General features: G+C 46.2%; 1 protein-coding gene across 8 annotated transcripts in view; it reads left to right on the top strand.

Moving 5' to 3' along the window:
* The window catches only part of PDZD2 (PDZ domain containing 2), a 240,176-nt gene that overhangs the window by 213,651 nt on the left and 13,320 nt on the right, over window positions 1-13,205 (top strand). For all 8 annotated transcript variants that reach the window (XM_083575459.1, XM_083575460.1, XM_083575458.1 and 5 more), the window contains 4 exons: window positions 347-1,152; window positions 2,463-2,607; window positions 4,856-8,414; window positions 9,793-9,910. In XM_083575459.1, the coding sequence (XP_083431585.1) occupies window positions 347-1,152; window positions 2,463-2,607; window positions 4,856-8,414; window positions 9,793-9,910 (4,628 nt within the window). The remainder of the gene's footprint in view (window positions 1-346; window positions 1,153-2,462; window positions 2,608-4,855; window positions 8,415-9,792; window positions 9,911-13,205) is intronic.

Here is a 13,205-nt window from a genome sequence, read left to right as displayed (position 1 = left end):
AGCTGTTCCCCATCCAGAATTTCCCAGCTTCTGCCTTCTGAACTATGCCCCTCTGTAAGCCGCTGTTCCAAATCTTTACTGTCCTCCTGCTCCTGGGAAGATTCAGGATCAGGGGGAGGGGAAGGCTCCCACCATTCCTCCTCAGTGCAGCCCTCCTCAGCACAGTCCCTGACATCGGAGCAGATTTGGGTAGCACATGGTGGTGGGGGAGGGGGAAGTCTTGTTGCACTATCAAAAGTTCTTGTACTGGTGGGACTTGTTGGTTGGCTACCACCAATTTTCTGGTGGTGGTTTTTTTTTTAAGTCATTAAGTTGCAAAATCATAATCTCATGCATTCTTCCCTAGCTACCAAAGAATCGGGCATATGCGATTCACCGAGTAGTGGAAACAACTCACCCGGTCCCTTCAATAAGCAAAGGGAGAATACTACCCGGCACGTTAGCTTCAGCGATAGCCCCAAAGGTCCGCGTACCTCCTTCCAGAGGCAGCGGAGACTTGCTTTCTATGATGGTGACGCAAGCGACGAGGATGAGTTTTCCAAGCAAGATGGCGCTCGACTACAAAGGGGACCAAGACCCAAAGGCCAAAGGAAGGCAGAGGGCAATTGTGAGCTTGCCATTGCAACTTCTCCTGTCAAAGGTGGCTCAACAAACCCAGAAAGAGAACCAGGGACAAATTTGCACAACAATCCAGCTGCCGCTGGCTTTAGGGATTCGTCAGACAGCGCTGCCAAGCACGCAGCGGACTCCCCTTTCCTCCCGGTCAAATCATTTGATTATGCGAACGTGCCCGAGCTTCACCCGGGTCACCTGAGCTTGAAGGAGTTTCGGGAGGCGCAGCTGGAGTCCAAGAGATCGCCTAAGCTGGAGCACAAAGCCGTCACTCGAGTCAAAAGCCTGATGAGCATCGAATACCATGGCATCCCGCGGCAGAAGAATGAGGAGCACAGCGCTTCAAACAGAGCTAGCGGGAGGATGCTTCCACATCTCCGGAAGAGCGAAACACAGGAGAGTCCTCTTGGGCAGAGCCACCCGGAAGCAGTCACCTTAACTCGGAATGAAAATGAATCGTTTGGCCTTGACCTGGAAATCCATGCCATCCCCTTGCGTGTCGTGATAACAGGCTTGCGGCCAGGAGGAGCAGCTGAAAGGGTACTCGCTTTGAATTTTCTCTGCTCTTTGCATTTCCTGATAGGGTATCAGTACTGAAGGAAGCTCAGTATATGCAAGGAAATTTAGGGTGCTGTTAAGTCTTATTGAGCATTGAACTCAGCAGGGCTTCCTTTTGAATACATAGGGTGATGCAATTGAAGAGTTATATTTATGGGCAGCGTTAATTTTGTGAGTTCTTCAACCCCTGCAAAAAGATGCTGTTATTAATGGGAGGTCTTGGCAGCGCATACCTATCCTAGCTGGCTTCAACCAAAGAGTCAATGGGGAAAATACACTGTTCCGAATGAATCCATTTTTGTAATTGCAACAGGGATCATTGCTGCTCTGCCAGTTTTGCGGGATGAGTGATTGGAGCCGTATAGAGAGCAAGTCGTTTAGAAGCAGAAAATATTAAATTTTTAAAGGCGCATAGCTCCTTGAGAGGGAAGAACAACTGGACTGCCATTTAAGTTTGAAAAATTTATCTCGTGATTATTTATTCATCTATTTTGCCTAGGCTTGTGGTTTTCAAATTATTATGAAGAGGGCCCCCTTTTGGAAGCCAGAAGTAACTAATCGGAACAAGAAATAGAGGCACCTGATGGCATAGGTGGCATTAGTAAAAATAAAAAGGCAGATTTGTGAATGATAAGTTTATCTATGCTATTAGCCATGCCAAACCTGCTCTGCTTTCCTTTGGACCACGTCAGCAAGGCCGAGAGGGGGGTCTTGTCATCCGGGCAGCCCAGGACCTCCGTAGGCTTCGGCACTGTGGAAAGTCACTTCAGTGGTGCTAACACCGTGGTTTGACTTCTCCCCTGGAGGCTCACACCATTGTCTCTCGAGACAGATGGATGCCAACATAGCCATGATAATTTGTAATATTCTGTGTTCAGAGCCAGCCTATCTTGAGTTCCAGATGGTGGGGTCAAGTAATAGGGATAGTGCCATTGTCTTCCTGCCTGATTTTTCAGCTTCTCCAAGACATCTGGCTGGTGGCTGGCTGGTGGACACCACATGCCAGAATAGTTGAGTTCTGCAGTCTTGATCTGGCAAGGTAGTTATTGGCTGCATTCAGGTGTAACAATAAAGCAGGGGTAGACAACATAGTGCCCTCCAGAAGTTCTTGGGCTGCAAGTTCCATCATCTCTGACCATTGGCCATGCTGACAAGGTGATGGGAGTTGTAGTCTAACAACATAGAGAAGGCACCATTTTGGCTGCCCCTCTGCTAAACCATAATAATAAATAGCTTTATTCTGCCCTCTGAATTGTTTCCTCTGATAGCACCCCTAACTGCAATTTTAACAGGCGTCTATGGGCAAGCTGGTTCCAGGAGATGAGATCCTTGCCATCAACGGAGTCCCGATCCATGGGTTCTCTTACGAGGAGGTCTGCCAATACGTACGAGGTCTCCCCACATCCATCACACTGGAAATCCAGAAAGCTGTTGCTGGTAAGAGGTTTGCTTCCCTTTTGGTACTGCGCGATTTAGCTGGGGTAGGCGATCAGTAAATCTGTGCAGTTATATGCTGTATATATATTATCTAGGTAAGGAACGAAAGAGGGTTTTAAAAAAGAAGCATAAACCAAAGCATCCCTTTACTGTTACATGGGGAGATACAGAGAAAACGCTTTGATGTTTTTTCTTTACAGTCCTGCAAGCTGTAGATTTTATGAAATAAGCAACATGACGTTAGCAACTGCCCAATTATTATTATTTTTTAAGTAGATAATAGCTGGGGTGGGGTGGAAAGACCCAAGTCAGGGAGAGGATGGCTCCAACCCTTTCACTCTTATCACAGTGTCAATCTAGATTGGGGGCCCCACCACAGCTGCTATTGCAGCAGCCTCTTTAGCCGCGCACCACCTCTCCAGCCGGGAGAGCGCGCATGGGGCTAAAGAAGCCCCCCGCAACCCTCTCCCGGCTGGAGAGGTGACACGCAGCTGTGGCAGGAGCCTTCCCCCCGCCAGCCCCAAAGAGCAGGTCGAAAGGAACTTGAAGCCTGGAGAGCGAGAGGGGTCGGTGCGCACCTTAAACGGCACCTTGTTTTAGAGGGGGAAAACAAGAGGGGGAAAATTCTCCCCCTCTCTGCGCAGTGCCTCCTGCCGCTTCGCTGAAGGGGCACTGGGCAGAGAGGGGGAGAATTTTTTTTTCTTGTTCTCCCCCCTCTAAAACAAGGTGCGTCCTATTGTCCGGTGCGTCCTATGGTGCGAAAAATACGGTATTTTCTCTATTTGTTTAAACCCATTCATTCATTTGCTTGTGGGTTTGCATACCGCCCTTTAACATCAGCATCCAGGGTGCTTTACAAGTAAACAGATAAAATGTGACAGGACAGAATAAAAATACAATCCAAAACTCAAGAACAGTGCTTTAAACCCACACGTTGTAGCCAACTCAGTTTTACGCAGAGTAGACCCACTGAAATTAACTGATCCGAGTTAATCAGATACTTTACTTCAGTGGGACTGCCTTGGGTATGGTTAGCAGCATTCAATACAAGCAATATAATCTTTCTGGGGTTTTTTTAAAAAAGGCTGAAAAATCTAAAGTTCTTTGTATGGCACCAGAAGGGTAATCTGTAATGCTTTTTAGGCTTAGATGATCACAGTAGGTAACTTTTTAAAGATAATAATAAAAGCAACATTCAGATAAAATTAATTTGCAACCAAAGACTATGATAAATCAGAATTGCCTCAAGGGATATGTGGAAGAGCCATCACAAATTAGAAACCACAGACAGAGTCTCCATCACAACATCAGGCTTATCAGTGGCAAAATACATTCACTGGTCAAATGTATTTGCACATTCAGCTACATGTGAAATAAATGAAGAGAGCTTTTATTTACAAATGTAAAACAAATGCTTTTTTTAAAAAAGAAAAAATTCTGCATGAGCTGTTTAGGCAGCACTTCAACTGAAGTGGAACACAGGCTGATTGCTGTTCATAGTGACCATGGGGAATCCCTTGTTATTTAGCCCTGAAATCCTATGCGCAGTCCCATAAGACGTTGCACCTGGTTCAGAGGCACTCCAGAGGTGCCTCTGAGTTCTAAGTTTCCTCACATCAGGCCAAGATTTCCTAACATTCCTTCCAAGATGGCAGCTGGGTTAGAGAGGAACAGATGCTGGCTCAATGTAACAAAAGCTTGCTGGCCTGCATGACAAGGTCAAGCCCGCAATCCTATCCCTTCGGAAAATGAAAATACTATTCATAGCACCGTTCGGACTTCAACAGGATGCATGGTTAAAACAGAGAGGGGTTTTGTTGTGCTGGAGGGTTGAACTGCAAGTGTTAAGAGACTTAAGGCAGAAAATAAAAATCGGGAAACAAAGAAATAGAATTAGTGCAAGAAAGGAGCCCAGATTATTAACTGGATAACCCTGTTCAGATCTTAACTTGGCTTTAAGCATCCTCTTCCTCAAATGGCCTGCCTTATAGGAATGTTGTAAGGACTACTAAGAGATAGCAGATATCTTGTGAAATATACTTTTAGCACTTTGTAACATACTATGTAAGTATTTACTTTTAGTTGGATTATATTAGCACTATCTGGGAGCATGGTGATAATTGGTTGAAAGATTCCTATCCATCACTGGATTTCGGCTAGATTCTTAAAAACCAGACACTTGTGTACGGTTTGCAATATTGCCTACTTTAGAAGCTGAAATTGGTTCTTTGCTTCCTTCTTTATGCAGCTACGAACCGATCTGCAAATCTCCTTGTATCTTCGGAGGCAGACGAAGCCGTTCAGAGAAATCCAAGCAATATTCTTATGATCGAAGAAGACAGTTGCTTTGCAAACCACCAAGAATCTTTGCACGGGGGCAACCCCGATTACGTGGCAGAAGGGACAGCATTGCCATCTGATGCAAAGACCAATGCAACACCAGCAGATTCCTTTGAAAGCAGCTATGCTCAGGACAGCTCTGTGGTACCATTGAGAGACATGGATGACTTCCTTGGCAAAACACCTTCCTCAGATGAAAAAGATGCTAAGTGTTCATTCATCGGGGACAGGTGTGCCAGGGAAGATGCAGATGGGAGGGGAGAAGATTCCTGTTCTCATTCTGGAGCAGATATAATTAAGAATGACCTTTCAGGTAGGACTCTGAATGATGCCACTAACGCGCAAGAAATCTTGGGGTTTTCTGTCTTGGATTCCATTAACACGAGCAAGATTTTCACTGTGAACCAAACCCGTTTGAGTAACTATTCCAGGAATTTCAGCAGTTTAAACAAAGACACCCTGGCTGGGATGGAGAGCAAAGTGAACACTGTCCCAAAATCTATGTATGCTACCGCCGAAGATTCCAGTTCAGACACAGAATCTGTAGCGGAAACTCCCAGAGCTTCCCCCTCGCAGGCTGCTTGTGACAGTCCCTTGGAGACCCATAAGGCAGTTGAGTCAGATGAGGAGCGAGTTGAACTCTGCTGTCTGAGTAGTGAGCAGCAACAGTTTCCTCAGGAGCAGCTGGTCCCACCTACCCCCAAAGTATTTCGTCATCCACCAGAATGCAGTCCTCCAAATGGTGTTTTACAGACTGAAATCAAGGCAGAAATTGGTTCGCTGGAAGGATCCAGTGGGACATCCTTATTAGAAAAGCCACATTCTCCAAGGCACTTCGGTGCAGAACAGGTGGCTCCATCCACAGCCTTTCCTTCTTCTTCTCAGGTTTCTCCATCTGGGAGTGATAGGTTAGATCACAGCGGTGAGGTTTGCTCTTTCCATGACGATGGCCCCTTAAGGAGAGGAGAGAGAATAAGCATGGAAAGCAAAGAAAGGCTTGCGGGGGCATGTGAGGCTTCCAAACAAGATGCCCAAGACATGCACTTGTGCATGACGAAAACCATAAATGGCTGGGACTGCAATCTGCTTGACAAAGACCAACCCAATAAAAAGGAGCCATTGCATACAGAAAAGGATTTAGCAGCAGATGATGGCAGTCATACGGCTGGTTGCAATTCTGCTCCGACGAAGAAAGGAACCAGTGACTCTGGCCACTTGAACAAACCAGACAGCCATCCTGTGAACTGTACGTCACAGAGAACAGTCAGCAGTCCCAAATCTCCCCTTTTGACAAAATCGAAAGATCTGAGTAAGGCCGCTGCTGCTCACGATTTGCCAGGAAAGAGTGAAAAGTCAAATGCCTTAAAATGTCCAAATGTCAAAATCCAAAGTTCTGGCCAGTGCAAAGTGAGCACAGTAGTCCCACATAGTCCCTCCTCTTCCAAAAAACTGCATCATGAAACTAGAGGGATTCCCCAGAAGAGCATAGCGGAAACTCTTTCAAATAACCAACGGAACAAGCCAGGGCCAAAGTTAAAGGGTCTTATCATTAAAAGCAAGTCCAAGACTCAGTCGGATGCCCCGAGTGCTGCACCTGCGAAAACCGGCAGCCCTGATCCGAAGAAAGCATCCCTTCCCTTCCAGTCGTCACCCAGGCTTCTGCCAAAGAAAGGCACATCGCTCCATAACTTGGCCACACATTTGGAACCACCCAGCAGGAGCCTTTCAATGGGCTCCAGGATTCTTCAACAGGATGAGGAAAATAAGCCATGTTCAGCTGTGCCTCCGGAATCGCCTCTACCTTTGTCAAACGGCGACAGGAGCAGCGTCAAAGCCAAGAAAGATAAACCCATTAGCAGTTTGGAACTTGACGATTCTGGAAGGGCAGAGAATCCTGCCGAGGAAAAAGATGCAGAGGTCACAGGTCAGGTGGTTATAAACAATGACACGAGAGGTACATTGGATGAACACCACGCAAGAGAAAACCCTTCCCAAATAAATACAGATTCTGAAATGACTGTCTTGAGTAACAGGACGGAAAACCGTGGACTGAGTACAAGTTTGTTGAATCGTGATGGGTGTGAAATCAAGCCTTTGGGATTGGATAACCCTGAGCCTTTTAAAAAAGAGTCTTCAAGCCGCCTTTGTTCCCCTACCCAGCAACCACAACCAAGCCAAGAAATTCAGCGGACTTTCATTGAGGTGAGGCTGTCTTCTAGCTCCTTCCCACCACCCTCATTGATTCCCGAGTTGCCTCTGGAGAAGGAGGAAGGACATGCTAGGTTGGCCAGCAAACCAGAAAGCAATGTTCAGAACATTAGGCAGAGCACTGTTGAGGAAGAAAACATGCACAATGCATTGAAGCCTGTGACGAGGACCTACTCAGTGCCTACCCAGCTATCGAATCATTTGAGGGAGGACAGCCATGTTATGGATTCGCCGGCACATTCTGTCCAGGATATCCTGAGCAACGTTTCGGGCGAAAAGTACCCCCATTCAGAGTTGGGCATGCTAAAAATTGTCCACCTCAGTCTGATGAATGGCACGAAAGATGGAATAGAAACGCCTCACAGCGCCCCCAAATCAAACAGTCAGGAATTGCCTTTGACCAATAGCAGCAGCAGAATCGCGGACAAATTGAAAACCTGCAGGAGGAATTATTACTATTATGAGCTCAACTGGCCACACGATCCCGTTTCCTCTTTTTCCGTGAAACAGAGAATTAAATCGTTTGAGAACCTTGCCAATTTCGATAGGCCTCTGGTCAAAGCGATAGACATACACTCCACCTCGTTCGGCTCAAAGCTTCCTGTTGGTAGAAGGCTGTCAGGCGGTACGTCTGCAGTTTCGGCTAGCAACATCAATGACCCTGTCCAGGCGCTGAGACGTAGTTTGAGTTCCTATTGTGAAAGCGAAACCCCGGCCCCCGCGCAGATGACAAAATCATCAACCAGTGCGGCATTAATGCAACTGCAGCAGAATCCCTCAGAGAACAGCAAAGATGATGCTCATCCCTTAGAAAAGGGTGAAAGGTGTGGTGCTTTGGGAGGTCCAAATTGTTTGCCGCCATCTACCCCCACTGGCCGAAGAAGCAGAGCTTCAGGTGGGCACATCAGGCACGCACCCTTGTCCCGCTCTAAGATCCGGGAACTGCGGGCTTTGAGCATGCCCGACCTCGACAAGCTGTGCAGTGAGGACTTCTCTGTGGAATCTGCACCTTCTCATTTCAAAACGGAACTGGAAGTTGCCCCTGCAGCGAGACCTCTTGGCCTTCCCATTGAAACCGAATCCAGTCTGAATGAATGCCCCGGGCTCTCCAGTCTTGTCTCAGCAAGCAGGCAGCATTCAAAGGACAGCAGTCCCTGGAACAGCAGCTGCGGGACTCCTGGGTCAGCCTCCGATGACGAAGTGCTACAACACGACGCCAACCCGAACAAGACGCACTCGGGGAAGAGCTGGTCAATCAGGTTAGTGCCCTTGTTTCCATTGCACTGGTTTTATGTCGCGAGTGGGTCAGGTTCCAGAGCCTGGAAGCCACACAGCAAAGCATTCCCAGAAGTCACAAGATGTAGGGTGCTTCCGGATTTTTTGGGTGGGGTGGAGTGTGAATTAATGGACATTGGCAACAAGCTTATAGGATTCTTTCTTGAAAGGGTAAATCCGGATTAAAGGGGGGGGAATGGACTGACATTTTGTGTGCATTGTACCCAAAAGTTGTATGCATGGGGAGCACTGATTCAATAATAAACACCTATTTGGAAGCAACCCCATATTCTGGGCTACAAACTCTGCACAAAAGCATAAAAATCTTGCCTCCAGGTTATCTCATTCTGTGCCACGGAAAGCGGGATTCTGCAACAGCGAGCAACTTATGCACAGCAGAAAGCTTTGCGTACTTCCTCTTGTTTTCCTAAATTTATTCTGAAACTATTTTGCATAACCTAGACTGGTTTTGCTAAGCACAGTGAAAGACAAGGGGGGCAGCACGGGGCACTGGTGCTCCTCCACATCAGTCCTACAAACCCTATTCAGCTTCTTAAACTTCACAAAGCATTGCCCACATTGTATTTGAAGCTGTAAGAATTAGAAACTTGGATACTTAAAAAAATATATATGCAAAGATTTGTTAGAAGCTGTCCTCTGCACCATATACCGCATTCTGCTCCTTTTCAGTTCTCTTGCAGAATCACAGCGTACATCCTGCCCTGACTACATTCTGTTGCTTCTTGTTCTCCGCTGCAGCCCCTTAGCTCACCACGTCTCCTTCCCTGCCACAACTCCATCTTGAGGAATTGCTGTAGCACAGTGGCAGAGCACACGCTTTGCATGCAGCAAGTCCTGGGTTCGATTCCCGACACCTCCAAGCAGGACCAGGAGAAGATTCCTCTCTGGACAGCTGCTGCCAGTTGGTGTAGAAAATACCGTATTTTTTGCTCTATAAGACTCACTTTTCCCCTCCCAAAATGTAAGGGGAAATGTGTGTGCGTCTTATGGAGCAAATACAGGCTGCGCAGCTATCCCAGAAGCCAGAACAGCAAGAGGGATCGCTGTGCAGCTATCCTTCTTGCTGTTCTAGCTTCTGAGATTCAGAATATTATTTTTTCTTGTTTTCCTCCTCCAAAAACTAGGTGCGTCTTATGCTCTTACAGAGCGAAAAATATGGTACTTAGCTAGGAGGAACAATATAGTCTGACTCGGTATTGCTCCTCCGAACCAGATTTTGCAGGACAATGCAAATGTCTTAACTCCTGGCCATGTCCTCCTTTGGGAATAGAAATTTCTCTTTCTGTTACACCATTATGCAGTCTCATCCAGAGTACCCATTTTTGCACTTGCATATTTTAGCTTGGATCAACTCCTTGTCTCCACTCTGGATCAGCAGAAATTGCAGTCGGTTCTTTCTGCAGTGACGACAAAATGCGACCTTCCTTCTTTACTCCGAGAGGCCAAAGCACAAGCCGAGGTAAGCCTACACAAGATCAAAATGGCCAATATTTTTAACTTACTTGTGGAAAAACTTAGTATTGCTTAAAGGTAGATTGAGATCTTTCATATATATTTTTAAATCTTGCATAGGAAGAAAAAGAGGTAATTTGTTGGTGTTTCGGCACCAGATAGATTCTTGAGGATTAAAAAATATTTTAAAAGGCTCCCAAGATCCAAGTAGCCAATTTGGAGCAACGTTTCCACAAGAGAGGCCCTGCTGCTATTGCACAGGTGATCAGCCAAGCTCCTTGTGGCTAGTCAGTTACTCTGGGCTCATGGTCAGTTTTGCCTGCCTCCTGTTCCCAGTAGCTGCTGCTTTGTCACCCTGAGCACCATATTCCTTATGCTAATATTAGGGAAACAGTGGGGATTTGATTCAGTTTGCATTTAAGGAGAAATTTGCCTAATTTGCACTTTCTAATGAACTGAAACAGAGTAATCTTTCGAAAAATTGCTGAATTTTGCAATGCAGTGCAAACTAAAGCCAAGTAAGGGGTATGAAAACACACATACTAGTGCAAGATGTGCATACGAATGCATGTAGTGGTGGAAATTACATGCCACATGTTATTCTCGTGTATTTAACATGTTAAAACATTCACATGTCATTCTTGTGAATTTAATACGTTCTAATAGTTTTTAATTCTGAATTTTCAATCATTTAATAACAGTAACGAAGTACAAAAGGAAATGCAGGAATATGCAGCTGTCCCTTATGGGGATTGAACCTGCAACCTTGATGTTATCAACACCACGATCTAATCAACTGAGCTATCTCTGTTTCATTCCCCCTCCCATCCAGTTGGCAGGGATTTTGTGTGTGTGTGTGTGTGTGAGTGAGAGAGAGAGAGAGAGAGAGAGAGAGAGAGAACATTTTGTGTCCCATTAAGTTGCTTTTTGGGGTTCCCTCTCCCCTTAAGTTCCCCTCGCTTAGGATCCCCCCCACCCAGTCCTTCAAACTTTGGTGTTGCCCTGAGTGTGCCGATGCCTCCTTCTTATGCACTGGGTGATAATCAGTTTTTTGCAACATTCATACGAGCCACGAAAGACTCAGATTGGAAACTGAAGAACTGATATTTTCCTCATTCTTATCGACCATCTTGTACCATTAACGACTTAATATGTCTGCTATAAATTCCTTTGGTTTATTTGAAGGGCATCTTCTTTCTTCCCACTTTTGAAATATTTAACAATCCCATATTTAAAAGGGCCGCTCCAGAAATCCATGTAGGGGATCCATCAGTGCTCGCATTATACGCACTGCTACACTTGGGCAAAGCTTTGAATCCTCCAGTAACTCTTGTTGGGCTGCAAGTTTTTGATCCTAAACCACCAAACATCTGGCTCACAAGGGCTTTTTTTTTATTTTAAATGAATTCACCCAGAGAGCGGAATCTCAGCGCCTAGCTACATTTTGCATAGGAGTGTATGTAATAGAGCCTTGTTGTGGGACTCTTAACATCAGAAGAACAGTTAGGGGATTTTGAGTGAAGAAACAGGGAGGTTGCAAGTGATGCGAATTTGGCTGAAAGCCAGTCCCTTGCTAACAGGGCTGGCTGAAGACATTTTGAGGCATCAAATGAGGCTACAACCACCACTAACACCACTGAAAGTTGAGTTGCATGCTACCCAAGGCCAGCCATGTTATTTTGGCATCAGAGACAGAAAATCCCACAAGCACCTCTTCCTCTCCCTGGCAGTAAGCATGCAATAATAAGTGTAATACGTCTGGGTCCAATATGCAGAGTTAATAGTTAACATGGAGGTTTTATTCAGGAGAAGTTACAACAGACACTAGTTGTGGTCCCAGTCGCAGCTCCACCCTCCCCTGTAAGGTGTGTTAAAACAGAACCAAGCAGAGAACCATCTGGGTTCAAAATGGCCACAACTTTATTAATTACAGATGTAGGTGGAATTTTGGCTCAGGCATTGGGTGTATATCTGTTCCAGCTTTCTGCTGGAGGGCTGAAACTTATTCAGGGTCGTGCGAAGGATTATGGCCTCCCCAAGACATCGATCTACTGAGGTGGCCAACCTAAGGTTGCTGTTGGAAGCTCTGTGGCCCAACTGCCCTACGCTTGGCTTCCGGACAGAGACTTCCATGGGGTACCCTGAGTACACCGCTGGTTCTGGACACGGTGATGCACCCCTTCACCCCAAAGACTAGGCTTCCACCCAATGCTTTAACTGCCAAAGGTTGTGATGATTTGCTATGAGGAAAGGCAAAACCTCTAGACCAGCCAATGAAATTCCTTCCCAGTCATTGACTACCATAGAAAGGTTGCAAAACGCAAGGGATCAAATCTTGGCTAAACAGAGAGAATGTAACGGACAAGCAAAGTTAAAACATGTTAGGATACATAACAGAGGTGACATCTTAAGAGGATTGAGGGGACCCATGTGCGATGTTACGCAATGCCATGGGGAGCCAGTGGGTAGAGGAGCAAAACTGCCTTGGCCCCTAGGAGTTGGTGTACCTGATATGATTGACCTGGAATCTAATAGATGATAAGGGAGGAAGGAGGGTTTGTTCTTCTGCCAACTGCACTGAATGGGTCTAGTACATCTGGCTTTTATGAGAGCAGCCCAGGCCCAGTCAGCCAGCAAGGCACTGCCCGCCAGGTGGGCCTCTGATTGGCCAGTTTAAATTTTTTTTTGGCAGGCAGATTTGTCCCACTGACTGGCCAGCCCAGGGAAATCCCCAAACAAGTCAAATGGCCAGCTAGGCATATGTAATATTGTTGCCTGGGATGGTGGCTGAATGTGAGGGGTCGCAGCTGCTGCCCACCCACCCATGAAAGGGGTAAGTGGCCATTTTCTGCTGGATCTCTCAGAGCTAACCAGGCTTCACACCTTCATACCATTCTACAGGGATCATCTCCAAACTCTCACCCCCCAATGTCTTTTGTAAGGGAGTGTCTCCAAATTACTGCACTTCTACAATAATAAATAACTAGCAGGTTTGCCACCATTGCGAGTCACCCCAAATCACCTGTCTGAGGGTGGCCACCTCACTTACCCCACTTGGTAAGATATTAACTTACCACATCAGGAAAACTAGCAATTGGACTACTAGCAATTTTCCAGGCCTGGTAATTTGCAGAGGTAGAATTTCACAAGACCTTTGCATAAAGCTACATAGACGTCTGCTTGCTGGTGCCTTTAATACCTCAATAATGGTTGCGCAAACTCTGTTTTTTCAACTGAGTACACAAGCTTTTGAAAACAACCACAATTGTGGTCTGCCCAGCCCAGCCCCAACTTCCATCTGC

This window comes from Podarcis filfolensis, assembly GCF_964270895.1.
Source record: "Podarcis filfolensis genome assembly, chromosome: 11".
Classification (NCBI taxonomy): domain Eukaryota; kingdom Metazoa; phylum Chordata; class Lepidosauria; order Squamata; family Lacertidae; genus Podarcis; species Podarcis filfolensis.
The sequence above is the reverse complement of the archived record's forward strand: the minus strand, read 5'-3'. Positions and strand labels throughout refer to the sequence as shown.